The sequence below is a fragment of the Lepidochelys olivacea genome (assembly GCF_965140295.1).
Source record: "Lepidochelys olivacea isolate rLepOli2 genome assembly, chromosome: 11".
Lineage (NCBI taxonomy): Eukaryota > Metazoa > Chordata > Testudines > Cheloniidae > Lepidochelys > Lepidochelys olivacea.
The window spans coordinates 78,384,013-78,411,627 of NC_140421.1; the positions used below are offsets into that span (position 1 = coordinate 78,384,013).

The window sequence follows — 27,615 nt, forward strand, 5'->3', positions numbered from 1 at the left end:
ACACACCGTAACATTCAGATTTTACAGTAAAAAAAATAGAAAACACAATATTGTGTGCTAAGTTGGCCAACTATTTTGTTTTAAAATCAAAAGAACACAATGTGTAATTATTCAACAGTTGTGTTACCATTGTTGTGTTGCTTATTGTTCCATTGTATACTGAAATGAGTTTTCCTTGTGTGAACACCACATTTTACTCTCCACGGGGTTTAAAGCGTAGCTTTACTGAACCGGTTTGGTTTCCGAGACCCTGGGCCATTTCTTTGACTGAGTGCTGCTCGGGATGTCCAGCTGAGATCACAAGGGAAAGGAACCAAGCACATCGTTTCTAGTGTTATCGTTTATATGGATGCAGTAATTAAAATTAACGGGTCTCCTCAGGAAGCGTTTCTAGTGGGCGGCAGCACCCCATGGCAGTTGCACAGGTGGGCCCCGGGGAAAGAGGTTTGGGAACCCCAGGGTCAGGGCACGATCTCCATCTCAGCAAGCGCTGGCATCTCCTCCAGCTTGAAGGGCAGACACCTGCTCGAGGTCACACGGGTAGGCCCCACCCCACAGCAGCCTGCCCTGCGCGACACAGCCTTGTGACACAAGGGAGCCGGGAAGAGGGGTCCCTTCAAGCCAGGCCCCAGCCATACAGCATGTTTGACTATAAGCCAGCCAGTGCCCACACACTCGCTGCCCCTCCAAGCCCACACGTAGGCACGGAGCCAGAATCACTGTGCAGAGTCCTCATGGACCACGACACAGCGCCAGGGCCTGCCAGGCTCCCTTAAAGAGCCTTGTAGCCAAGCAAATCCTCACTGAGGCTGCAGGCCTGCCATGGGGCGTGGGCAGGGCCAAGGCTCAGACAGAGGGGGACCCTGACAGAACCCCATCCCGCTTCCCTCCAGCCAGGATCTCCTCTTCGCTGTGCAAGGACCTGGGTTGCAGCTTGCCGGCAAGGCTGCTGCCGGGGTGCAGGCGTGCAAAGCGCCCCAGGGCCCAGATGGGGAAGACGTTGCGGTAGGAGGTGTAGCTGATTGCACAGGACTTGTTGAACACTCCAGAGATGTTCTCCTGCGAGAGGAGAGAGACAGAAAGAGGCAGGATTGGCAGGGTGCTCACGAGCAAGGGGAAGTCCCACAAGCCCTTTGCACTCTCACAGGGTCTGTCGCAGGTACTGTGCCATGTTATGACTGATGCACCCATGTTTCCCACATGTCCCGGCACACGGATACATTCCCTGCCTTCCTGCTCACTCCTGCGGAGGCAGGACTCACCGCACACACCCAGGGCCAGGCTCCCCACCCCACTCCGGTGGCCCCTAGGGGCCAGACACTGGCCAGCAGTGCCTAGGTGGGGATTGCCCTGCCTGGCACAGAGCCAGCGTTAACAGGCTCTTGCAGCCTCCAGCATGTGGCGTGGTCGTGGCACGGATGGAGCGTGCTGCTGGATGGGATTGCGGCCAGCCCCATGTACTAAAACAGTCCTTGGGCTGCTCTAACGTGTGCTGGGGCCGGCCCCAGAATCAGGCAGTCAGACCTCCCCACCTCCCAGGGCTTCCCTGCAGCCCTTTGCCCATCCACTCCCACCCCCTTAGCACACGGTGCCCGCATCTCCCCGTACACCTCCAGCCACTGAACAACAGGGGTCAGCAGATGAGCCGAGCCGCGCCCTGCCCTGTTCCTGGTTCCAGCTGGATCCAGGGCTCCGCTAGTCGAGGGCACGGGGCCCTGGGAAGGGTCAGGTAGAGTCACACAAAGCCACGCGGCCCGAGCGAAGGGAGAATACCCCAGAGATATATAGAAGAAGCCTCGTCCTGCCCACAGTCCTTGCACCCAGGGTGCCCTGCGGTATGGTGAGCCACTGGGATGCAAAACGGATCCACATCCAGGGATTTACAGGTTACTTCCATGTGCACAAAGCAGCAAACCCCGCAATGGCCCCAGCTCCACATGACACAGAGGGCAAGTGCTGGCAGGGGAAGGCAGGGCACACAGGGTTGGCTTGGGGCGCTCCTTAGTTTGCCAGCGTGAACAGCGGGGAGATGACAGGCAGCTGGCAAAGCGGAGCCCAGGGGCAGCGTGGTAGGGAGAGGAGGGAGGTCAGCCAGAGACCCTGCCTCATCTGGGTCACTCCCACTGCCGAGGGCATCTGCTCCCACAGCATTTCGCTGCTTTGCAGCCTTGGGCTGCTTTGGGCTCTGCATGGTGCCTGGATCCCCAAGCAACCACGACAGCAAAAGCCCCCTCACCTCATGGCCTCAGCCCGAAGCCTGCACTGATCAGAAGCAGGGCCCACCCAGAGTGTATCCCGGCACCCCCACCTCTCTGTGAGATCTACGGCTCATTACTGCAGCTAGGGATGGACCAACATGCTCTAAACAGCTCCAGCTGGTTCAACATGCCGCAGCTCCTTGCTCTGCCCCACAGGTCACCCCAGTACCTGCTCCCTGCCCCGGCTCCCCTCTCACAGAGTCCAGGGCGAGGGCTCCAGCTGCTGTTTAAACCTTCTCCACCAGAGAGATCGTCCCTTCTCCTGAGACCCATGACTTCTCCTGACAACTGCATTCCACCAGCTCACCCAGACAGGGAGGCTTTTCAATACATGAGACAGACCTCTCCCTGGAGCTGGCCTGGACTGTGGAACTCACTGCCACATGACAGAAGAGACCACAGGCCGGAACGAAATGCAAAGCTCAGCGATTCCACGGAGCCATCCTCAACCAGCGATTCCCCCTCACTGACAGCTCCCAGCAAAACCCTTTGAGTCGTCAGCCTGCTTCTCCCACAGCTGGGAGGGACGAGAGGGAGAAGGCTGGCTGGCTGAAATGCCTGCAGTGATAGGGGCTGGACACATTAGAGAAAGCAAAGAGGAGCTGCATACCTGAGGCCAGTCACCATTGGGCAGCTGCTTGTCAATCAAAACCTTGATCCCCTTCTCCAGCACCCCAACATCTGGGTATCTGCAAAGCGAAGGGGCCGAGGTCAGTGGGGCTGACTCCGAATAGCATGCTAGCCCCCGACCCCTAGCGCACGCGGCCACAGCCAGAGCTGTCCTCTCTCCCTCCCCGGCACCGCAGCGGGAACAGGAAAGCTCTTCTCCTCTCCCCACTAGCCCCCAGCACTCACACGATGGCCACACCCCCCACCTCTGTGTCATTCACAGGCCGGCAGGGTGGGCACCAAAGGCCCCAGACAACCAAGCAGGTGAGGAAGCACCAGGCATTAAAGCCAGGCCTGCGACAACAGCCACATCCGGCCGTGCCAAGGCTGGGGTGGCAGCTCTGGGCTGCGCTGCTGCCTGGCAGAGCCCGGACGCTTGCTGTGGGGAAGCCGGTGGCGTGACGACGGCACCAAGAGCCAGCCCGTGGATCGGAGCGGTCACTGGCTAACCCCTCTTGGTGCGGGCGCCTCCCGATCGCTCGGGCGTGTGTTCTGGGCTAGCCCAGGCCAGGACACCGCAGAGCACAGCAGAGGGCAGGCATGGCGCGAATGAAGGCTTCCACGCCAGCACCCCGGTGCCAAGGTCCTTGGCAGGGCCATGCTCTGTGAATGCAGGTGAAGAGGACGATGTTCTGCCGTGAGAAGCGGCATCGGTGCTCCTACCTGACGGCCATGAGCCCCAGCAGGGCCCAGCAGGTGTTGTGGATCTGGGAGGTGGGGCTCTGCACGTATCTGCGCTGCTCGCAGGACTCAAAGTCCTCTCCCCAGCCACCGTCCTCCATCTGCTTGGAGACCAGGAACTGGCAGGCCTGGCTCACCTCCCTGCATGCGGCTCTGAAGGGACAAGGCAGAGCAGTGGGAGTCACTGGGGGCAAAGGGCCTAAGCCAGGGCGGCCTCGTGGGGCTTTGGGGGAAGGGGCTGGTGGGGCAGGAGACAGTGTGAAGCTGGGCCAGTCAGGCTCTAGCAGGAGCCTGGGGCTCAGAGATAAGCCCTGGCCCTGGCGGTGGGAGCAGCAGCCTAGGGCCAGGCGAGCTCCTCTGGCGAGTGCACAAAGCTGGCTGTGAACACCAGAGCCCCCAGCTGCGTGCGGCCAACAAGCTGGAGCGAGGGGACCACGGGCTGGGGACAAGGCCCCAAGGGGCTGTGACTGTCAGTGAGTGGGGGACAGGAGGGCTACAGGACAGGTCAGAGGAGCCCGGCAGGGAAGGCTGCTCTGGGTTTGAAAAAGCTCCTCTCCCAGCAGAGTGATGCAGCACCCCCCATGCTCCAGGCCGTGCCCTGCAGGCCCCGGGCAGCCAGGGAGCCACACTCAGAGCCGTGCCGGACTCCCACACTCACCCGTTCTCGTAGGTGTGCTGCAGACAGGCCAAGGCCTCCAGTCCGAACCAGGTGCCGTAGGTAAAGCACACGCCCCAGCTCCTGGCGGGAGGAGAGCGCCGGCGTCAGGCAGCGCAGAACACTCTGCGGCTCTGAACACCACCGGCCCCCCGCACCACAGACAGGCATGGGAAGTCCCCCTCCCTCCCTGCCACAGACCACGGGGAGGGCCCTGTCACCTCCGTCTGTCCCCTCAGGCTACACTAGAGCCGTCGTGCACACACGGGCCAGGAGTCGCAAGCCCATCCCACGTCGCCGCATGTCTGGCTTGTCTCTAGTCCGCAAGCGAAGGGGGCTAGTCGCTCACCGTACAGCACCCAGCGCCTCACGCTCCGGTCTGCGGCGGCACCCTAGACACGACCGTAACAGGCTGGACTGCCGTGGGCTCCCTGAGCCAGCCCCCCACACCCCGTCCCCCAGACCCTGCCACGCCCGGAGGGAAAGGGGAGAGAGGGCTGCCCAAGAGTGCGGACACCAGCCCCTCTCCCCTCACCCCAGCCGCCTCCTGCCCCAAGCAGCGGGGCGTTTGCTGCACCAGAGGTGCCCGTGGCCACTCACCCTTCCCACGAGCCGTCAGCTCTCTGCACCCTGCAGCAGTACGCCAGGCCCTCGCGCAGCGTCTCTCTAGACAGGGGGAGAGGGGGTTCCTTAGTGTGCACCGTCTGCCCCCCTGCCTGCCCGACCCAGGGGCTCCTTGGGAGCTCACATCCCCTCTGAGAAGCGGGGGCCTGGCTCCTATTAAAAGGATCACCCGAGGGCCTTAAGCTGCAAGTGGGACTGAGCTTCCAAAGCCCCTGGGGGCTCAGATGGAGACAGGCCCTCCACCCCGGGACGTTTGCTAGTGGCCTCCCAGCTGGTCTGCAGATGAAACACATCCTGGCCTCACACAGGAAGCAGACGTACTCAGGCGGGCTGTTCTGAAAGGGTAGCTAGGAAAGGAGGGTGCCCCCCGCTGCCCCAGGGCAGGGCTGTCCCAGGGGGTGCACCCAACCAGCAGCACCCGCTGGGACAGCAGCTGCCGTGTTCGGTTAGCGGGTTCGTTCCCGGAGCCGTGTGCGGCAGGGTCTGCCCTGCGGGTCAGAGCACACAGGCAGAGCCCGCACCAGGTTCATCCCAGCAGGCCCCACTTACTGATCTCCCCAGGGTGCAAGCTTTGAACTGACACTTCGGTGCTCCCTCGCCCCATTACCTGACCTCCTGGGCCCGGTGCTCAGGGAAGGCCCCGTGGAAGTGCTTCAGTGCCTGAATGACGGCCGACGTGCACTCCACGTAGCAGTAGTCTATCATGATATCACCTGCCGGACAGAAGCAGCAGCAGTGAGCATCCCCATCACACAGGGACTCGTGGCCAGCAAGCAGCTCGAGGACAATGCCAGGCGCTGACAGGGGCCCTGCCTCCCCGGTGCACTCCCATCCAAGGGGCTGTCTCTGGGGATGGGCACTGGCTGTGTGACTGGGCCGAGACCCCCCCCGAGCCTGCCTTGGGCAGCACTCCCAGCAGACCTGCCACTGCCTCCCCTCGCGGTGCGAGCAACAGTAGCTGGAGAGAGGCACATCGCGCCTACCCTTACCGAACACCTCCGAGGGGTTCAGGAGCTCCAGCAGCCGGCCCCCGCGCTTGGTTTCGTACGTCGCGAAGCCTCCATCAGGATTCCTCATGCTCAACAACTGCCCGGACATGGAAGGGAAGAGACTGACAATCCAAACCAGCCTTGGTCACTCCCTGCTACAAACCAACCCCCTCCCCACGACCCCCACAATCCCTCTCCAGAACCCTAGATCCCAAGGCCAGAAGGGCTGGCCTGACCTTCATAGCACAGGCCAGAGACCTGCCCCAAAGTAAGTCTTTTCCAATGACAGCAGATCCTCTAAAAACAGGCAATCTTGATTTTAAAATGGCCAGTGATGGCGAATTGACCACAACCCTGGAGTTGATCCAAATTTTAAATACCCTCTCTTTCCAGTCTCAATTTGTCTGGCTTCAGCTTCCAGCCATTGGATCATGATAGACCTTTCTGTGCTAGACCAAACAGCCCATTATTAAATATTTGTTTCCCATGTAGGTACTTCTAGACTGGACTCAAGTCACCCCTTAACCTTCACGTTGTGAAACTAAACAGTGATAGACTCAAGGAGGTCAATCAATGGGACAGGTCTTCTAATCCTTTAATAATTCTCGTGGCTCTTCTCTGACCCCCCCCAGTTTATCAACATCCTTCTTGGATTACGGACATCAGAACTGGGCACGGGATTCCAGCAATGGTCACACCGGTGCCAAATACAGAGATAAAATAACTTCTCTCCTCCTACTTGAGATTCCCCTGATTATGGATCCCAGGATCCCATTAGCTCTCTTGGCACTGGGAACTCCTGTTCAACTGATTCTTCAGCAGGCCCCCCAAATCTTTTTCAGAGTCCCTGCTTCCCAGGATACAGTCCCCCATCCTGTAAGTAGGGCCTGTACTCTTTGTTCCTAGATGTATACATTTACATTGAGCCATATTAAAATGCAGTTTGCTTCCACCCAGCTTACCAAGTGATCCATATCGCTCTGAATCAGTAACCTGTTCTCTTCATTATTCACCACTCCCCCAATCTATGTGTTATCTGCAAATTTTATCAGTGATTATTTTAATCCTCAAGCGATTAAAAAAATATTAATCACGATTAAACTGCACGATTAAAAAAGTTAATCATGTTTAATCGAGCAATTAATTGTGCTGTTATACAATAATAGAATAGAATTTATTTAAACATTTTTGATGTTTTCTACATTTTCAAATATGTTGATTTCAAGTACAACACAGAATACAAAGTGTACAGCGTTCACTTTATATTTCTTTTTTATTACAAATATTTGCACTGTAAAAAACGAGAGTATTTTTCAATTCACCTCATACAAGCACTGTAGTGCAATCTCTTTATCATGAAAGTGCAACTTACAAATGTAGAATTATGTACAAAAAAATTGATTTCAAAAATAAAAATGTAAAACTTTAGAGCCTACAAGTCCACTCAGTCCTATTTCTTATTCAGCCAATCGCTCTGACAAACAAGTTTGGTTACAATTTGCAAGAGATAATGTTGCCCGTTTCTTATTTTCGTCATCTGAAAGAAAGAACAGGCATTTGCATGGCACTGTTGTAGCTGGCATTGCAAGATATTTACATGCCAGATGCACTAAAGATACATATGTCCCTTCATGCTTCAACCACCATTCCAGAGGATATGTCCATGCTGACAACGGATTCTGCTCAATAACGATCCAAAGCAGAGCGGACCAACACATGTTCATTTTCATAATTGAGTCAGACGCCACCAGCAGAAGGTTGATTTCTCTTTTGGTGGTTTGGGTTCTGTAGTTTCCACATCAGAGTGTTGCTCTTTTAAGACTTCTGAAAGCATGCTCCACACCTCGTCCCTCTAAGATTTTGGAAGGCACTTCAGATTCTTAAACCTTGGGTGGAGTGCTGTAGCTATGTTTAGAAATCTCACACTGGTACCTTCTTTGCATTTTGTGAAATCTGCAGTGAGTGTTCTTAACATGAACACGTGCTGGATCGTCATCCAAGACTGCCATAACATGAACTATATGGCAGAATGGGGGTAAAACACAGAGCAGGAGACATACAACTCTCCCCCAAAGAGTTCAGTCACAAATTTAATTAACGCATTTTTTTTTAATGAGCATCATCAGCATGGAAGAATGTCCTCTGGAATGGTGGCCGAAGCATGAAGCATATCTGGCACGTCATTATCTTGCAATGCCGGCTACAAAAGTGCCATGTGAACACTTTCAGGTGACATTGTAAATAAGAAGCAGGCAGCATTATCTCCCATCAATGTAAACAAACTTGATTCTCTCTATTGTTCAACGGCACAATTAATACTGCAATTAATTTTTTTAAATCACGATTAATTTTTTTTAGTTACTCGTGTGGATTAATCACAGTTAACTGACAACCCTAATAAAAATATTAAACAGCAAGGGCCAGGAAACTGATCCCTGTAACACACCTCTAGAAACACACTGCTTGATGCCGATCCCCTGTTTACCATTATATTTGGAAACCCATCAGTTAGCCAGTTTTTAATCCATTTAATGTTTGCCATGTTAATTTTGTATCGTTCTAGTTTTTTCAACAAATTTTGTGTGGTACCACATCAAACATTTTACAAAAGTCTAAGTCTTACATCAACACTATTACCTTTATCAACCAAACTGGACAGGATCTATTTTCCATAAATAATTTTTGATTATTCTAATTTTATTCTCAATGGTGACTGGCATTAATTATATCACCCTCCTTTAATTTTTTATTAATGGAGTTCCTTAGCCGCTCCATTATCTTGCCAGGGACTGATGTCACACTGACCGGCCTATAATTAACTCAAATATTTTATTTACCCTTTTCAAATACTGGCACAACATTAGTTTTCTTTCAGTCTTTTGGAATGTCCTCAATGTTCCAAGGCTTATTGAAAAATCAACATTTACAGTCCAGTGAGCTTCTCAGCCAGCTCTTTTAAAAACTCTTGGATTCAAGTTATCTGGACCTGCTGATTTTAAAATGTCTAACTTTAGTTGCTCCTGTAACACCTTCCAGAGATACTAGTGGAATGTAAAGATCATCATCATATGATAACGACTACACCTTTTGGCTTTTCCCCAAATACAGATAGAAAATATTTATTGAACACTTCTGCTTTGTTTTGCATTATTACTGATCATTCTATCATTTTCATCTAGTAATGGACCAATACCATTGTCAGGATTCTTTTGTTCTTAATATCTTAAAAAACTCCCTCTTATTGTCCTTAACTCTGCAGGCCATAGATTTCTTCTTGTGCCTCTTTGTTTCCCTCATCCATTTTCTACAATTCTTAGCTTCCGGTTTCAACTTCCCTTTTCTTTCATTCGTTATACATTGTTTTCTTATTTTTATAGGTGCCTTCACTTCCCCTCTTATCCAGGTCTTTCGTTATCCATTACCGCCTTCTTCCTTGATTGTGGGATTGTAGCTTTTGGGCATCAAATTGTTCTTAAACAATTCCCAGTTATCATCCACATTTTCTCTGATTAAATTCTTCCTCCCAGCTGATTTTGGTCATAATTGTTTAGCTTTGTGAGATTGGTCCTTTTAAAGTACCAAGTATATATGCCTCTAGTCTGGACTTTATTCTGTTTGCACATTACTCATGTGATCAAGTTATGATCACTTGTACCTAAGCTACCATTAATATTTAGTTGTGTGATCAGTTTCTCTTTATCTGTCAAGACAAGATCCAATATAGAATTCTTGCGTGTCTTTTTGAGTCAGGAAACGGTCAAGGAGATTTTGAAATCCCAAGGATGTTTTGCTACTGGCTGCATGAGCCCTCCAGTGTGGGTCACTCTGACTGAAGTTCCCCACGATCACACAGCTTTTCCCCCTACACACTGTAGATAGGTGCGTAAGGGTCCGGTCATCCTGGCCCCTCGTGGGATTTGGGGTCTGTAGCAAACACCAACTTGTGCTCTGTCTGCCAGAACATTGATCTATTAGCATTCGAGATCATTGGCTTCTGAGTTATCGGTGACTCAGGACAGGTGATGCCATTTTTTATGTCGATGCCACTTCCCCTCCCCTTCTGCCCACTGGATCCTTGCTAAATAGGCCGTATTTAACATTACAATTAACGTTAACGATTTTAACATTCCAGTCGTGAGACTTGTCCCAGCCGATTTCAGTAATGCCAGCTAGATCACATTTATGCTCATAGATGAGCAATTCCCATTCCTCTTGTTTGCCACCCGGGCCCTGAGCATTGGTGCATAGGCAATTCAAGAATTTTTTTCTCTTCATGTTCTTTGGCTCCTTGATTTTATTCTCAACATCTCAATTTTGTGCTAAATGAGGCCTCATTTCTTCCTTCTTTTTTCCCTTCCCTTTTGCTAGGAGCTGCCCAGAGCCAGAGGCACTTTTATGCTCCCCACGGAATAGCTGCCTGGTCTCCAAGGCCCTGGAGCCAGCTCGGGACGCTCGCGTCTGCTCCCCAAGACCTGGGCGAATGAGCTCTCTGCCCAGGGCGTCTGTGCTGTGAGCCGCCTGCCCGCCCGGGGAAAGGCACTGTGCTGTCACTCCACGCACCCCCGCAGGGACTGAGAACAGCTCTGCGCTCTCTCCCGCACCCAGGGCAACCTGGTCGTGGCCTGTCAGGCTGCACGCGCTGCTCCCCTCTCAGGACTCGGGAGCGACACCCGTTGGCAGCGAGAGGCCCTGCACTAACAGCCCTGCCGGGGCTCCTCCTGGGGTTCATGCCAGCCAGGCCCAGCTCACATCCAGATGTGATCCCAGGCTCAGACCCAGCAGGTCGTATGTCCAGCCACAGGACGCCGGAGGCCACAGGGGGAGAACATCCCTCACCCAGAAGCCATTTTGTTTTAAGCTGTTCCGAGAGACGTGGCGCAGACTCGGAGGGTCTCCCTCCCCACTGGGTCTCCGCCACCTCTTACCACATTCACAGCATCAAAGAGGCGCCCCGTGGGGACGTGCTCTGCTATGAAGGGACACGTCTCCTGCAGCAGCATCACCGACTTCAGCCCCTCCGCAGTGCAGTCAGCCACGATCCAGCCACAGTCACGGGTGCTGAAGGGGAATCCGCCCTGGGGAGTCAGGCACCAGCACTCAGCCCCAGGAGCACGGAGAGCGAGGGCAACTCCCCCGCCACGCTCTGCCCTGCCCAAGGGAAGGTGGAGCCCCCTCATGCAACCCCACATTACAGCTCCGCTTGTGCACGTGAACTGGGGAGAGAACGCTCACAACCACCCCCCCCCACCCCCCCGAGTCCAGCAGGAGGCTGGGGAATCCCTCCTTAACAGCAAGGTGGCACCAGGAGTTACTGCAATAGCTTTCACGCTGGAGGCTGGGACCAAACCTAGGTCTGGGCCCCGAGCAGAGTGCCAGCAACAGGTGAAGTCCAGCCCGTGCCGTGGACAGGCGTCCCACAGACAGTCAGTCACTGAGCAGCTGGGCGCAACGGGAGCCCCTGGGGAGGCTGCCGCGGAGGAGTCTGGGGGCAGGAGCTCGTGCTGTGTCTGGCTGCCCTTTGCCTGTTATATGGGACCCTCAATTTCCCAGGTGAGGCAGCCTCCCTCACCAAAAAATACCGCACTGGAGAAAACAACGCTGCCCAGCCCCAGCCACAAACAGGCCTTAGTGGGATTGTGCCGCATCTCCTTCCATGGCAACTGGCCTGGCGGCCACCCCTGGGCCCACACCCTATCGGCCTGGGCTCACAGAGCCCCTCCTCTGCGATGTGATGTGTATCAGCCAAGCCCCGCCCGTATATACGGACTCCAGGCCACCTGCTGTTCTGCTTCATATGCCACGGGCACCGCCAGGTAAACGCCAGCTCGTGCCCTTCTTCCAAGCAGGCAGACCGTGTGCGCGGTGGCCCAGCCTGTCTAACTGCCAGCCCCTCGGCACCTGGGATCACAGTCACAGCCGCAGACTCCTCCGGACACCAGAGAGTCCGGCCAGAGCCTCGCTCTGATGCTATCACAGGATAGCTCCGCTTTGAGTCTAACAGAGCTAGGGGCAGCCGGACACATGAGGAACGAACATGGAACGACAGGGGAGAATCATCCCAGGGAAATCCAGGCCTGTGGCAAGCTGTACCTTGCTCATCTGGCGATAGTATTTCTGGTAGTCGGGCGGGTTATCCGGAATCTGCAGGAGATACAAGGAGCACCGGTGAGGAGGAACGGCAGGAGGTCCCATACGCCCCACTGCAAAGGGCAGAGGTCCCACAGCTATGGCAATGGCCATGGGATCAAGGCCAGCCGCGCCCGCAGAGTACTCCTGTTTGCGCTGCCAGTCTGATCGCCTGGGACTGGTGCTTGTCCGTGCCACGTCTCCCTGGATCGGCCCAGGGCCAAGGCTGGCCCTAGACTCTAGCGCTGGGGGGGGATGAGCAGAAGGGACTTCCACTGCTGACCTATTGCAGTATGCCCCGGTGCTGCCCTGGCACGCCTGTGTCAGCACACATGGCACCTGGAGCTCTCCCCCCAGCCCGGCTGCAGAGGGCCCTGTGCGTCCACTCGTTTTCAGTGCTTCACCCCCCCTCAGTCCGCACCAAGCTTCCCATGAAGCTGCCCTGCCACGCAGGGCCCAGCACCAGGGACAGGGCAGCCTGAGAGCCGTCGGCTGCGGGGGTCTGACCCCGGCCAGGCAGCCCTGCTTAGAACAGGCCTGGACGATGCAGCGGTGAGAACACCAGCGGAGGTTCACTAGCGCCTGGGGAGCAGCCCCAGGAAACGGGACCAGTGCAGGGATGTCACAGGAAGCTCAGGGCCAGCCAGGCCCGTGTGCCAGCTGTGTCCAAGAGCAGGCGGGTCTCCCTCCCTGAGAGAGACAAAGCACACTGCCGTGCCCTGCAGCACTTCCCGCCCGGGCTCCAGGGCTGGGTGGGGAACAGCTCACTGCGAGAACCCTCACTGGAGCTGCAGGGGGACAGAAGCAGGGCTCTGGAAACAGGACCTAGAGAGAACCCGGCGAGGTCAGCCCCTACAGAAAAGCCCCATGGAATGTAAGAAGGAGGAAACCTACAGATCCAGCGACATTTGACAGGGGCGCACAGAAAGGACTCTGCAAACTAGTGCATTTCATAGACAACAAAAGCCCCTGAGCTGCGCAAGCCTGTGGGACACACAGCATTCGCCTCCCTGCCACGCTCCTTTAAAATGCCCCGGGACTCTGACCCCCAGCCCCAAATGGAGTTAAGCACCTCAATACCTTTGAGACTCTGGGCCTCTCTCCCTACCGTGGTCTGGTACCAAACCCCTTCCCTCCGTATCTCCCAGGACGGCCAGTGGCGCTGGGTGCCGAAAGCCAGCTAACGAAACTGTAAACCCTGTGTGTTCAAACGCAAGGCCAAAAAAACACAAGTCCCGCTCACTCCACAGGGGGGCAGCACAGCTCCGGAATTCGAGAACTGTAACGTAAGGCTAGCGTCCTTCCAACAGCACCAGCGTGCCTTTCACAGTGAAACCTGGGGGAGCTGCATCCCCCACCGACCCCTAGCTCCCACGCCTAAAGCGCACGGGGGGGATGATCCGCAGGGCTGGATGCCGGGAAGCTGTGCAGCAGCTCCGTGCACGGGAGGACACTGCAGCCTTACCAAAGTCAATGCTGACTCCCCACATCTGTGACCCCAACTCAGTGCTCACCTGGGTGATTTTGAGGAACTCATGGGCCTGCCTCAGACAAGAAGCGAATGCCGGGTCATTCTGAGCGCCAGCCTAGACAAGGAGGCAGACACACAAAATTAAGAGACGTCACTGCTCAGTTCTGTGATCAGCTTAGCTCTTCGGGAAAAACAAATGAGAAGAGATCTCCTGGAATCCGTGCCCGGCACAGTCACTCCCTGGTAAGAGTCAAACACAGCACTCTGGCCAGCCAGGGACTCCGGGGCACCAGAGTTTCACCCAGCAGATCTGCACTAGGGTGGCTCAGCTGGCACAGGTGAGGAACAGGAACTCTCAGGCTCCGAGCGACTGGCAGAGCAGCAATGCAGTGCCCGATGCTGGAGCTACGCCAAGCAACACACCTCCATCGCTCGCTCGGAGCAGCCAGACCCCAGTCTCTATATTCCAACACCGCTGCTGGCTCCGAGCCGCGCTGGGCTCTGGGCGGGTTGTACACAGCTGGTGCGATGTGGCCCATCTTCGTAGCAGTGCCCCACAGAGAACACACTGCGCGTGCAGGGAAGAGGTGACAGGAACTCCCCTTGATCCCTGCCCATATGCACGTCAAGGCCTACCCACCAGTGCCGTGGGGCCACATGCCTGCACCTGACGGGGGTTAGGACAGTATTTTCAGGGGCCACATGCCTATGGAACAGCTATAGCGGCTTCTCCCTGCAGCTGGCCGAGTGCAGGTTCCCAAGCGGCGAGACAGTGCTGCTCATCTCTGGGTGTTTACTACCGGGACACGTGCAGAGCCCCATGACATTCTAGCCGTCCTCCAATGACACCTCGCACCCAGCGTTCAAAGGCCAGTCCGCCTGCAAACCTGCCCACACCTGCCTTCGTACGCAGGTGCGTCCACCTGACGCTACGGGGCACTAGCTGTTCCGCACCCTTAGCGTGCGTTCGGAGCTCTTTGGGATCGCAAGCCTGCAGGTCTCTCTCTAACGGCTGTGCTCTGGCTGCACCACCGGTTACCGCAGGAGTGGCCAACCAGAGCCTGAGAAGGAGCCAGAATTTATAAATGTACATTGCCAAGGAGCCCCAGTAATACGTCAGCAGCTCCAACCCCCACACTCCCAGCACCTCCCACCCACCAGCAGCCCTGCTGATCAGCGCCTTCCCCTCCCCCCCGATCAGCTGTTTCGTGCCATGCAGGAGGCTCTGGGAGGGAAGGGGAAGGAGCGAGGGCACGGCAGGCTCAAGGGAGGGGGCAGGAAGGGGTGGAATGGGGGCAAGTCCTGGAGCAGAGCCAGGGGTTGAGCAGTGAGCAACCCCCAGCACGTTGGAAAGCTGGTGCTGGGCCCCGGAGTCGGTGCCTGTACAAGGAGCCACATATTAACTTCTGAAGAGCCGCATATGGCTCCGGAGCCCCAGGTTGGCCACCCCTGGGTTACCGGCTCAGTGCAGGGAGCTCAGGGTGACATTCTCTGGCCTGTGCTATGCAGGGGGTCAGACTCGATGATCGTAACAGTTCAGTCTGGTCTTGACACCGGAGGCTGTAGAAACCTCTCTCTAGTGTTACTGTTGAGTGTAAACTGTAGGAGCTGGGCCCCCAGGAGCCATGGCACTGAGGAAAGTGCAGGATGGTGCCTGTCTGAGACCCACGCCCCTTGTGGGGCGGCCAGCAGGCTGGCACAACCAGCAAACGTTACCTCCAGGAAGGCTTGGACGGCAAACGCTGTGTCCCAGAGCTGGGATCCGTTGGTGCCCTGGAACAGAAGAGCGTGCACTGAGAAGCAGCTTTTCCATCCGCCCCAGGCTTCCCACCCACCCCTACAGGACACGATGAGCAAGTGCGGCCACGCTGCCTGCAGGCTGCCATCACGCTGTACCCATGGGCCCCGCAGAGAGAGAAGGCTGTAGGGCACGCTGGCTGGGTACCGGCACGCTGCACCAATGAGCCTCGTGCACAGGGAGGGCTGCAGCCTAAGGAAACCCACTGGGGCAGAAACGGGCAGCAGGAGCAGGGTTATGGGGTTTTTTGGTTTGGGGGATGGGAGTTAGAATTTCCCTCCAAAGCTATTTTAGGGTCTGATCCTGCAAGCCCCGCATGGACCCAGTGCAGGATGGCTCCAGGCACCTCACCCAATCCAGTGCTGGTGTATACAGCACCCTAGGCTGCACGCTGCATCCCACACACAGCGACTGGAAACAAGAGAGAGCCCACAGCAGCAGGGAGAGCGCGAGCCGTAGGCACGGGCGAGAGGGTCTCCGAGCTGAGATGTGAAGCGAGGCAGAGCCAGGAAGGCTGGCCCAGAGGGAAGGAGCTGCAGGGAACACAGCTCTCGCATGGTAGAGGAGGCCGGAGGGAAGGGGAGAGAGGCTGCAGCAAGCCTACAGAGGGGTTCAGAATGAGGTCAGTTTGGCCATGGATCCCAAACCCAGCGGGGAGTGCGAGGAGGGGACTGGGATGGGCCGACAGGGCTCCAGGCACATGGGGGGCTTGGGCAGCAGCCTGTGGGTCCCGCTGGATTCTGCAGGGCTGGGCCGTGGGGCAGCCCGAGAGAGGGCAGTTGCGGTAGTCAAGCCCAGAGGAGCTGGGAGGTGGTCTCGGTGGACCACTGCATGACTAGACCACCTGCATGGCGGATCTGTGAGTGCTCTGTCAGCCGGGACCAGGCCACGACACCAGGAACAGTCCCTGTTTGCACAGGCAGACAGCAGTGCGAGCGGCTGGCCGGGGGCAAGGGGAGCTGTGGGGCAGGGTAGAAAGGAGGTGGCAGAGCTGTGTCTGGGGGATTCGCCACTGCCCCAGGAGAAGCAGATTTGCCTGGGAGACACTGAGCTGCAGGAAGTGGGACAGAGAAGCAGGCCTGCGTGGCCAGGGCGTGGGGGAGCAGCACGCAGCCCCTTTCCTTGCTGGACACTCAGCTGAGGCCCAGCAGCCGTTAGTGCTCTGTTCTAGCCCCCAGCACGGGCAGGAGTGGGGCTGCCCGCTAACGTGGGGGCCAGAACCGCACAAGCAGAGACAGGACAGGACAGGACTCCTCCCCTAGGCTCCACCTCAAGAGCAATAAATGTGTGGCAGGGGCGGAAAGCCAGAGCAAAGGGGCTGGGCACGGGATGACGGGTGCCGAACAACCCCCAGAGGTGCAGGGGAAGCAGCTGCCTGAGAGCGAGGACACGTACTGCTCCCGATACCTATCCCTTCTACCCTCAGCCAGGAGGAGGAGCAGGACAGGAGAGGCGGCTGCCGCGAGCCACACAGCTGGACCAGGGCTGGCCCTGCGACTATCCACAGCCTGGCAGGAAAGGGAGACATTGCAGGGGTGGCAGATCCCCTGAGGCAGAGCAGCCTGGCGAGACCCCCTTTGCAGTACACGCTCAGTCCCCGGGTGAGGGATCCCTGCCCAGCCCTGCAAGCCGTCTCAGCAGCAGCGAGAGCGCGCCCAGCGTCCCTGCGTTCGCTGCCAGGGCCACAGCGCCGTACCTGCATCTTCAGGCCGTCGAGCCCCAGCCTGCATGGAGAGAGAGCACATCATTGCAGCAGCCTGGGGAGCGCGGTGCCGTCCCCAACCTCCCGCAGCCACCCGGCGTCCGACAACACTGCTGTCGGGGCATGGAGTACTCGGCTTCAGTGGCCGTCTTTCAGCGGATTCCCCAGGGGCCCTGGCCCGCCCCTTCCCAGCCCTCTGGCCCCCACCTGACTGGGAGAACTGGAGCGAGTGGGACTTGCTAATGAGAAGCCAGTGTCTGGAGCTGGCTGCTGATCAGCGTGGGACCCCCCTGTTCGCATGCTGCCTGCAGAGAGCCCCCTGCTCCTGGGGCCTAGGCAGCGGGGTAGCCCTGGGAGCAGAGTGGGGTCCCGCATGGCAGGGCTGGGCAGCGGGTTCCCTGCTAGGGCCTGCGGACTCCCGCGCGGGACAGCGGGGCTCTCTCTAGTGGAGCCCTGCACGGTCTTCGGGGCTGGGGAGGTGCATGGCCCTGGCCTTACCAGAGGTAATCAGGGATCCTGGAGACATGCTCCTGGAAGGCTGGAGAGCTCTCCCCCTCCACGTACCAGCGAACCAGCATGTTAATGGTCTTGGAAATCTGCCGAGAGAGAAGGCGTCACTCCTCTGCAGAGCACAGCCGACCTGACCTTGTGGCCAGCCACAGGAGCAAACTCCAGGCTGGGGACTGTCTGCAGGTGAGCGAGCAGGTCTACATGGGGCTCTGGCCACAGAATGGACCCCTTGGCATCCCCATGTCTGTTCCCCATCACAGCGCAGGAGATCACTCTCCAGCCAGGGCCTTCCACCAGCTGACTCCACACCCCGCAGCTGTTCCCAGAAGACTCCGCAGAGGGGGACAGCTGGCATGCCCTGCCTCCACTGCCACTGGACAACAACCAGGCGGCTGCTCATGCCCCTAGTCATCTCCTGGGAACTCTCCTGTGTGCAGCGCCCAGCACAACAGGCCCTGAGCCCGCCTGGATTGCTGCTTGCTATGGTTACATGCCAGGGCATCTGTGCAGAGCCGGGGAGTCCCAGGCCGGTCTCTCCCATGCCTGGGCAGGAATCGGAGTCAGCTCTGTTTATTCGTTGGGAGCGGTAATGAGCAGCCTACCGGGCCAATGCTGATGGCCTTGGTGAATCTGTCATCAGCCTTGATGTGGTCGTACAGCTCCGCGATGGCTCGCTGCCTCAGCCGAGCGCTGTGGTGGGCTTCGTATACGTTCAGGATGGCTGAGACGGGAATGAGAGAGGCACAATAAGGAAACTCTTACCAGCTGCATGATCCCAACTCCTGTGCAAGCAGGGCCTGGCCCCGAGCCCCAGAGAGCTCCCCCCACCCCTTCCCTGGCTAGCCAAGGCTCTGGGGGGAGCAGGGCACAAGCCCCAGGGACACAGCCCCAGAACGCTCCACACCTGGACTAAACCCTGGGTGTTTCACTGCTGCTCAGCCCGAGGCAGGGCCAGAGGGAAGGGGGAAGCTGCTGAAGGGGGGACAGAACCTGAGGAATTCACTCAGTCCCCCAGCCCACGGCCCGCACGGGACTCGGAGCCTCTGCAGTGTTTGGCATTGTTCTACGAGCCCTGATTCGGCACCAATGGCACCAGATACTCAGGATGGCCCTGGGTTCAGCCTCCTCCAGCGGCAATCAGCACAGAGCCCTGCGCCTCTTCTACCTGCTGGGCCCAGGCGGCTGCTGCCGGCTCGTGGCCGACGCAAGCAGCCAGTGCAGCACACAGATTGTTCTCATGCCCGCTGGGCAGGGCAGTAACTGAGGCGCTATGCTGAAGCCAGGCAGACACTGCTTTGTCAGGCACAGGCATTCCCTCCCGGCTTAGTAATTTACTGTCTTGCCAGCTTCTGCCCCTGGCCACTCTGAGATCCCACTGGCAGGGCAAGGCTGACGGGAAGCTTGGGGGCTGCACTGGGGTCGGATGCAAGGCTATGGGGCAGCTCTCAACTCCGTCAGTGACCCATGGCTGTGGGGACAGAAAACAACCTGCACATCCGCTATCCCTCGCCCTGCCCTGGCCAGGCCCAGCCAGTGCCCCACTCACCATTGGCGAGCGTGAGAAGCCAGCTGTGCGGGGTGTAGAGATCGCAGGCTGCCACGTTATTCCTCTGGGCCGGCCAGTCAATGCTGGAGTAGTCCTGGACGTACAGCTCCTGGCGGGGAGCAGGCAGGAGATTAGCCAGCCGGTCACTAGCGCGCCATGGGAGCAGACCCATGAGACGGCTGCAATTGTCAGCATGGCGGCATTAGCAGCCGGGGGAGTTCAGCATGGAGTGCGTAGGGCAGCACCAGGGAAGGAGGACAGCGCTGCCTGGCCCGCTCTGCGGGCTCCACACCGGCCACCAGGAAAGGTCCCACGTGGGAGCTGCTCCCAGCACCCTTTGCTAAAGAGACTTAACAAGAGCAGAAAGCACCTTCAGATGTGGGGGGCCTCCAGGGCCCACATAGCCCAGAACAGGGGGAGCATGTTGGAGCATGCTCAGGCAGTAGGGAGGGCTAACACTTCAACTTAATTCTGGCTGGAGGCCTGTGTGCAGGACTCCACCCCCCTCCAATTCACAGCAGGTCTCCCACAGCCCCATGGGCAGGAAGACGACGGCCCCCTAAGGCATAACTCCCCTTCAGGCCTAGGGGTGTCAGGTGCCCAGCCTGAGACACCAAGTCTGATTTGCAGAGGGCAGAGCTCAGTTCTGTCAAATCAGACCCCTCCCGGGGGGCCAACAGCACCTTCCAAAATATCACTCTTCCCTTTGGAAAGTGCAGGCCTTAGGCATTGTGAACGAGTGTGTGGTAAGTACCGTGCCATGGCATTCACAGGGAAAGTCTGCTCCCTGCACAACCCCAGACACTCTGCCCTTGGCTTTCCTTCCTACCTTGTCCTCCCAGCTCTCTCCTTCCTTCCCCAAAGCCCACCCCAATTCCTGCCCCATAGGGCTCCCTCCATCCCTCCCCTCCCATCAGCCAAGGTTATCAGCAATGGAAGAGCATTAATGCGGTGCCTTATATTGGCTATTTGAGGAGAGCACTCCCGGCCCCCCGTGACTGTCCTGGCCACTGATTATCAGAAATAAGACTGGCAGGTGACTGGATCACAGGGCAGAAGAACCTTCACAGGCAGAATATACCAGCTACCGAAGGGCAGAGAAAGGCAGAACAAGAACCAGTGGCTAAAGCCATAAGGCCAGAACAGTGAACAACAAGGATGATCAACCACCGGAATGAGCTGCCAAGGGAACTGGCAGACTCTCCATCTTCCAACTGGCTGCTTTTCTGGATGGCACACTGTACTGAAGCCAGACATCGCTGGGCTCAGTCTGAAGTAACCGGGTGACATTCTCTGGCCTGTATTATACAGGAGCCTGACGAGATGATCTACCAGTCCCTTAACGTGATGATTCGGCCTCCAGGCTGTCATGCAGACAGCAGGGCATCGGTTCCATGCAGCTCCTGTTTGGAAGGTTACTACCACACATATGATGGCAGAGCCTTTCCGTCTGCTAACGAGAGCTGGGATGCTGCACAGAAGTAATACACCAGTGGCCACATACTGACATCAAGGGGCCCAACCCAGCATGGGCCAGTCGTACCTCAGCCCTAAACTAAAGGGAAAGCATGGAAGGGCCACGTGGCTCAGTCAAGCAACCCCCTGAAGGAGCAGAAATGCAGCCCACACGACGCCAACATACAGAAGCATCAGCCGTGACAGGGAAGGTGTAAGGAGGCTCAGAGGGAACCGGAATGGCCAGCAGCAAATAGGAACTTCTGTAACTCTCGGAGAACCAGAAGCTGGCGAGAGTCGCTGGCCCTGTTAGAGCAGCAGGGAGTGAGCGGAACAATCAGAGAGGACGAGACGCTGAGGGGCAGGGTTGCCAAAGTCTTTGCCACAGAGAACGAGGGGAGATTCCCACCCCAGAGCTCCTCTTTGGTAACAGAGACGAGGCAGCATGAGGAACGGAGGTGTCAGACACGGGGCTGCTGGGACATGGCGCAGGGCCATCGTGGTTAGTGCCCAGGCAGAGGGGAAGACCCAGAAGCTCTGGTGGGATGGGGGAACAAAGGGTCGACGTGGGGATCACATCACATCACAACGAGCCCACAGGGATCTCCAACAAAGCACCACCAGGTGCTCAGGGCCTGCGATTCAGGTCCAATGAGGAGATTCGGGTCCATGCGACTAGACACAGCTGGGCCATGGCAGGAAGGGTCTCCAGGCCACCGTTACCCAGGGTGAGGAGCGGGGTGGGTGCTCAGGGAGTTCGTTTACCTGTCTGAGGCTCTGGACAAGCTCATCCTCCCCGGCAGTCAGGCGCGTGGCGTAGCAGTAGCTCATCGGCAGGTACACCTGACGGCAATGGCACCAGAGCGTGGAGGGGTGGGCTGGCATCCAGGTCGGGAGCAGCCTGCCACACCACAGAGGAACGCTGTCGCAGGGTGCGGGCTGGGGAGTGGAGGGTCGCAGGGACACGGGCACAGCTAAGGACAGGGCTATGGGGCAGTCAGAGGGGTAATGTGCCCAGGAGACCCTCGGGGGGCCAGGATAGCCGCTGCCTCAGCGTCAGAGCAGCCCTACAGGACAATGCGCAGACCCCAGGCAATCACTGCTCCATGCTCCTAGGGTGCGGGGGAGCTGGGAGAGAAGCCGGAGACCTTGTTTGGAGCCAGGAGACTGTCTCCTCCAGCAACGCAGCGAGGCTGTTATCCTGGGCGGGGCCCTCTGCCAACAGGCTGCATCTGATTCCCTGCGGTTCGTGTTAAAGGGTCCAGAGGGAGGCGCAGGGGAATAAACAGCCTCTCCTACAGGGAACATTACAGGGAAACTGCCGCTATTTTCCCTGTAATCAGCCAAATGGCTGAACTCCCTCACCTCACACTGCCCCCTGCTCCTGGCCCCATGGCCAGCTCGGGCACCAGCTGTCCCTGGGCGCTGGGAGAGTCTGCGGCACTCCCAGTTCCAGGACGGGGACAGCCATGGCATGCCAAATGGGGAGGAACCATGTCAGGACCCAGCACAGGCTCAGCCCCAGGAGGAAGGGATTTGAGGCGAGCGCAACGTGTGGGTCTGGAGGCTGGCAGAGAGGGCAGGAAGGCCGGAGCTCGAGCTTGGATGGGGGAGGGAAGGTCATCAACAGAACATCCCTCCTGAATCAGTCCACGCCCCAGCGTATCCCCTCTGCTCCAGGTCCTGGCAGGAATGGTGGCTGGTTTCTGTGCCTGAAGCCTGCTGGCCCAGGCTGAGCAGGAGAATGGGGGACTGGTGCAGGCCGGAGATTGCTCTCAGGGTCCCTGGTGTTCAGCGTTGGGCTCTCTGCTAGGTGCTGCTGTGAGGGGACGGGGCTGCGGCTTGGGACTGAAAATCAATACACTCTGCAGATACAGAATAGCACCTACCACAGCTCAGGGAGCAGCGTGTTCATTCCCTCCCAGCTGTAAACATTCAAGACGGCCAGCCAAAACTTCCCCCAGGACGGAATTCCCACAGCACCACCTGGAGAGAGACAGACACAGATCTGGGCTCTGATGGCAGCTACAGGGCCTGGGGACACGGACCTCACCATGTGACAGGGCATGAACAGAGGCTCCTGAATCCTGGTTTGGTCGTGCGGCAGGCAGGGGCCCTGGACAGCTGCAGGCACACAAAGGGCACTGCACACCGACAGACAGCCATTCAGAAACGACATGTGGGAAAGGCACGTTTTCTGTGCAAGGTGCAGCTGGCGAGACCACTGAGCGTCGTGTCACGGAGCCACCTAGCGAAGCTAAGCCACGTGAGGGGTGCTGGAGGTGGCGATTTAACCCACAACTGACTGCTGAGAGATGGACCGGATGTTTGCAGAGATGGACCGGCCTCCCAAACGGAAGTGTTTGCAACCGGTGAAGGAGCTGAGGTTTCACCATCACCCCAGAAGGTGAGCACTGGAGAAGCTAGGGGCGGCAGGGCAGAAACTGATGTGTGAACTGCACATGCTGCCATGCAGCCGAGGACAAGCCATTGCAAAGGCTCACGCCACTCTGGGAACATGTCCCCTCGCCTACCACTCACCCCTTCGAAGCTGGGCAAGTCCTTCTAAACATAGTCCTTCTATGGCTGCTGGGGCGAGAGGACAGGATATCAGAGAGCTCCAGCCACGTGCTGACCTTTGCTGTGGAGGTTGATCCGAGCCCTCACGAGGTCAGGGTCATCTGGCCCAACTCCCAGGATCCTCAGGGACGTGTAGTTGAGTGCTGTGCCAAACACTGTCGATTTGTCTTCCACATGCCTGCCACATACAGAGAGTGGGGAAGTCAGACGTGGCTGAGAGCTTGTGCCATCAACCGAGACTGGTTTTACTGGGGCAAACCTAAGCAGGGGATTAAAGCTAACTGGGCAAACTAACCGAAAAGCAACCACTCTGGGCCATGCTGCTGGGAAAAGGGAAGGAAATGCTCCCGGTCCCTCACGCTAGACGTCTCCCCATAGTGAAGAAGGGCTCTGGCCACGCCACATGCTGGCCTCCACGGCACTGCAGCACCAGCAGTCTCGCACTCAGCAGAGCTCCGAGCCATCTCCCACATGTAAGGGAGCACCAGGCCAAGCTTGGGATGCTGCGGCGGGGGCGGGAGCTTCAGAAGCACTCAGCCATGGCCTAGCCTGTCCCCGCTGAAGCCATGGGCAAACGCTCTCGTCAAGCCAAGGGGGAGCAGAGCGACACCAACGCCACGTACTTTGAAACCCCCACCGTCGCATTGCTGGAAATGCCGATGAAGTGGGGCTTGATTTGATAATGAAATCAGAGTGTTTTTCTCCCAGGGGCCAGCTTGAGGGCTGGTGGGATTTCAGTGATTTTGTTTAATCGGTTGAAGGTGAGACACACTGAAAATGAGCCAGTTTTGAACATTCTCCCTCATTTCCTAATGCTCCTCCGGGTCCCTCTCTCCTTCGCTGGAATAGGGAAACCTGCCTAGACAGTGGCGGAGAGCTGGCCGTGCAAGCGTACGTTTCTACCATGATTTCTTCCCCTTTCACCAAGGCCTCTGATCACAGATCCTCCTCCTAGAGACGGGAAAGAATTCTTCTCCGGTGAAGCCAAGACAGAATGCACGTAACAAGGGTACAGCCACAATGCCTCTGCAGGCCGGCCCCCGACACCACCCCAGCGAAGTTCCCGGCAGTCCATCCCTGCCTGCTGGAAGGCTCCCCTCGCCCTTGTTTCTGTGTCCCCCTTCCCCGAGTGTATTTAATGACCCAGCCAGCCCACCCCACTAACACACCTTGAGCCACTACAGCTGCTCTGCACGCCCCCAGGAGTGCCATGACGCGGGGCGGGCTAGTGACGGGCAGCACAAAGCAGGTGCAGCAGGACCTAATGCCTGGCAACCATGTCTCAGATATAAGGCTGTATTGGAGCATATTAACAACACGCGAGGCAGACATCTCAGGAATGGAACTGGCTTTTGTGCTTGCGAGGGGCTTCTGAGATTTCCATACCATTTTCACCGGCTGTTTAGTACAGGGACAGACAGATAGGAACCATTCCTCTGGTCAACCGGGTCTGGAACACACAACCGGCCCAATGCAGCTAGAAGAAGAAGAAGAAAGGAGCTTCTCTGCTACTCACAAGCCCCAGCCTCCGTCAGGGAGCTGCACCGAGCGCAGGTAACGCACCATCTCCCTCCTGTACCCTTCTGGCAGTGGGATCTTGGCAACGTGGCAAGTGATCAGGAAACCTGTTGGACAAAACAGTCCGCCCTTTAGGACAAACTACCCCCCAATTTCAGCCACTGGCACAGTCTAGTTGGTTCAGAGAAGCATTCAGAGTAACAGGCGTGTTAGTCTGTATTCGCAAAAAGAAAAGGAGGACTTGTGGCACCTTAGAGACTAACCAATTTATTAGAGCATAAGCTTTCGTGAGCTACAGCTCACTTCATTTGAGCTTATGCTCAAATAAATTGGTTAGTCTCTAAAGTGCCACACGTACGCCTTTTCTTTTTTCAGAGAAGCATGTGTCCTCTTCATGGTCAGCACAGGACACGAGAAATCACTGTAGCTAGGAGTCCCAAGTAAGCACTGCACTTATAGCTAACAGGGCGCAGCTACAGCCCAAGGCTAAATGACTCCAAGGTCATCGTCTGCTGGAACCCAAAAGTGTCATCAGGGCCATCCAGACAGCATGCACGTCAGCCTGTAACAACCACATGACCTTCCCTAGCAACCCCGGTTTCAGCCCCCACGGTGGAACAGGCTGTTGGGGTCAGAACTGCACCAACGGACCCCCCCACAACACACACACACACACATTCAGCAAAACCAGACAGGGGATTTAACTAGCTAGGTAGTTCTTGGTGCTTCACAACAGACGCCAGCTCATTATTAAAGACACGTTCATTGGGGATTAACTGTAGTGCAATGCAGCCGGGGCATTTCCTAGGTCACTGGCTGGGGAAATGGTTGACCACTAAAGGTTTACTGCCCAGTGTGCTGGGGAATAACAAGATGCTGCCCTGCCCAGGCCTACGACAGCGTCTGACCCTGAATCATCCCCCAGACAGCTAAGCAAAGAGCCACGGACCCCACAGACCCTGGCCACACTGCCGGATCCTGCTTGGCACCCGCTATCCCAACCCTAGGCAGGTAACTCTGTAGGGAAGTGCTGACGCTCAGAGCACACAGCGCAGCCCTTTCATCCACCATACCTGGCAGCAGGAAGAGGGGGCCCCCATAGTCACCGGCCCAGTGCCCATCTTCCGCCTGCAGGCCAGAATAAAACTTCATCCCATTCAGCGCCGCTTCCTGGGCTGTGCAGGCCTGGGGCAAGGCCTTGAAGAACTTACTCTGCAAAGAAAGGAAGAGGAGCGGGAACAGACACAAATTAAAAGAGCAATGCTCCAGCTCGCGCACAAGGAATGGCCAGCGGCCAAGACACCAGCAGGCTCCCAGCACCGCACTAGCTGGTGCAGGAAGGGCAGGGGAGGAATCATGTGCCTTATGTTAGGGAATATGGCGGCACCGCAGGCCCATGGGTAATCCAGGTACGTGTACCTCCCCCATGGCCTGCACTGCACTGGCCTTTCACACAATGCTTAGTAGCAACGCCAGCAACCGGACACCAAATCCAGCACCAAGCGACTGTGCGGCACCTGCGTAGGGACGAAGAGGGCATGGGAGGGGAGCAGAGGAGGAGCGTGGATACAAGTAGGGCGCTTGCTGCCTTGAAGCACTTTCTGAGTCATTCAGTGCATTATCCGCAGAGAGGACCAGGCCTGCCTAGCCCAGCATGGGTCAGCAGGCAGGGACAGAGCAGGGCAAACAGTCTCCCCCCCATATTTTCAGGGGCCAGATTCCAGGGCTCCAGGCATGGAGGAGCCAGAGGATTCCGGTCCCAGGTGTGTAAGATACCCTCTTGCAGGTGGCTGTGACCCCTTCCCTCTTCCCCAGTACCCAATACAACCAGGTTGGCGTGGGGTGCGCACGCTGCCCCTGATGCCGGCATTACCTGTGCCTGCCCTGTAGAATTAGCACGCACGTGAGTCCAAGACAGTCACGGAAAAGAAGCCTTGCTTCAGAGACAACAGCTCAGCATTTGGGGGCAGGAGACAATGGCAGAAATAGGGGAATTACAGCCAGCCACAAGAGCATAGGGATCAGGTGGGTGCCCCCTTCCCAGCCTTGGCAAGCGCTGCGCGTGAAGATCAGCCACCCACCGTGTCCAAGCCGAGGCAGTGAGCCTCCAGCCCGCTCTGCTCTCGCTCAGGTTCCTCGCCAGCCTCCAGATAGCGCCATCTCTGCCGCCCCTCTTCATTGCTCAGTCGCCAGCGGGCGAGGTCACTGGCAGGCTCTGTTTTATACGGGCCGCCCCTTCTCCGCAAACACCTGGAGAGACCACAGGGGACCAGACAAACCCCGGGCGGGTCACCAAGCGCTGCTGGCTCCGAGCATCAGGCGGCCAGTGCCCTGGGCCGCGCAGTAGACAGGAGAAGCCAGAGAGCTCCGCACTCGGCCCCGCGCTGGCTGCCATCGCTTACGTTTTGCAAAACAAGAATGAAGGGGCAAGCACCTGACAGGCCCTCCACCGGGCCCGCACAGGGGGCCACTTCTGACAGCGCTCCCCCTTCCTGGCACCTTCCCGCCCCACACCGCCCTCCTGTCCTCGCAGCAAGTTCATGGGGAGCCTCCCATCGGCCCCTGGGGACCGGTCACTGCAAAGGGGTGGCGGCTCTCTCACCTCCCGCCGTGCTGCGAGGGGTGGGGCAGCTCACGGCTTTAAAAGGTCTCTGAACTCCTCGGAGCCCCGGCCCCGGCCGCACTGCACGGACCAGTGAGTGCGGGCACCGCGCTGTGCAGCGTGACACCCAGCCGTACAGCGCCGAGCACAGGGCTGGGGCCGACTGCCCGCTGCGGGAGCCGCCGGAACAGAAGCAGGCTACAACTGGGCTGCAGCAACAGCACCGGCCGGGGTCACACAGAGACGCGCGCTCTCACTCACACACACACACACACACACTCGCAGAGATACGGACCCCCCCGCGCGCGCGCGCATACACACTCACGTCTCGCGCCCCATCTCGCGGCCGCCCCGCAGCCTCTGCCGGCCCAGGCCCCCGGCGCGCGGCTCCCCGGCTCGGCAGACGTGGGCCCACGCGGCGCCGGCCAATC

The 27,615-nt window shown here is 57.6% G+C and overlaps 1 protein-coding gene across 2 annotated transcripts; it reads right to left on the reverse strand.

The window, feature by feature from the left end:
• Window positions 1–325: 325 nt before the first annotated feature.
• Window positions 326–27,615, reverse strand: LSS (lanosterol synthase). 2 transcript variants are annotated; one of them, XM_084642631.1, is made up of 22 exons: window positions 27,510–27,615; window positions 26,664–26,832; window positions 25,656–25,794; window positions 24,581–24,689; window positions 23,121–23,242; window positions 22,374–22,470; window positions 21,250–21,385; window positions 19,030–19,138; window positions 18,086–18,204; window positions 17,472–17,569; window positions 16,968–16,995; window positions 15,190–15,246; window positions 13,517–13,588; window positions 11,967–12,017; window positions 10,802–10,951; window positions 5,877–5,973; window positions 5,495–5,600; window positions 4,864–4,929; window positions 4,267–4,347; window positions 3,591–3,761; window positions 2,869–2,947; window positions 326–1,059 (listed from the first exon to the last, which is right to left on the reverse strand). In XM_084642631.1, the coding sequence occupies exons 1-22, from the start codon at window positions 27,521–27,523 to the stop codon at window positions 847–849; spliced, it is 2,283 nt and encodes a 760-aa protein (XP_084498757.1). In that variant the 5' UTR covers window positions 27,524–27,615; the 3' UTR covers window positions 326–846. The 2 variants fall into 2 exon arrangements, with proteins under 2 accessions (XP_084498757.1, XP_084498758.1); XM_084642632.1 differs by lacking the exon at window positions 27,510–27,615 and adding an exon at window positions 27,185–27,203.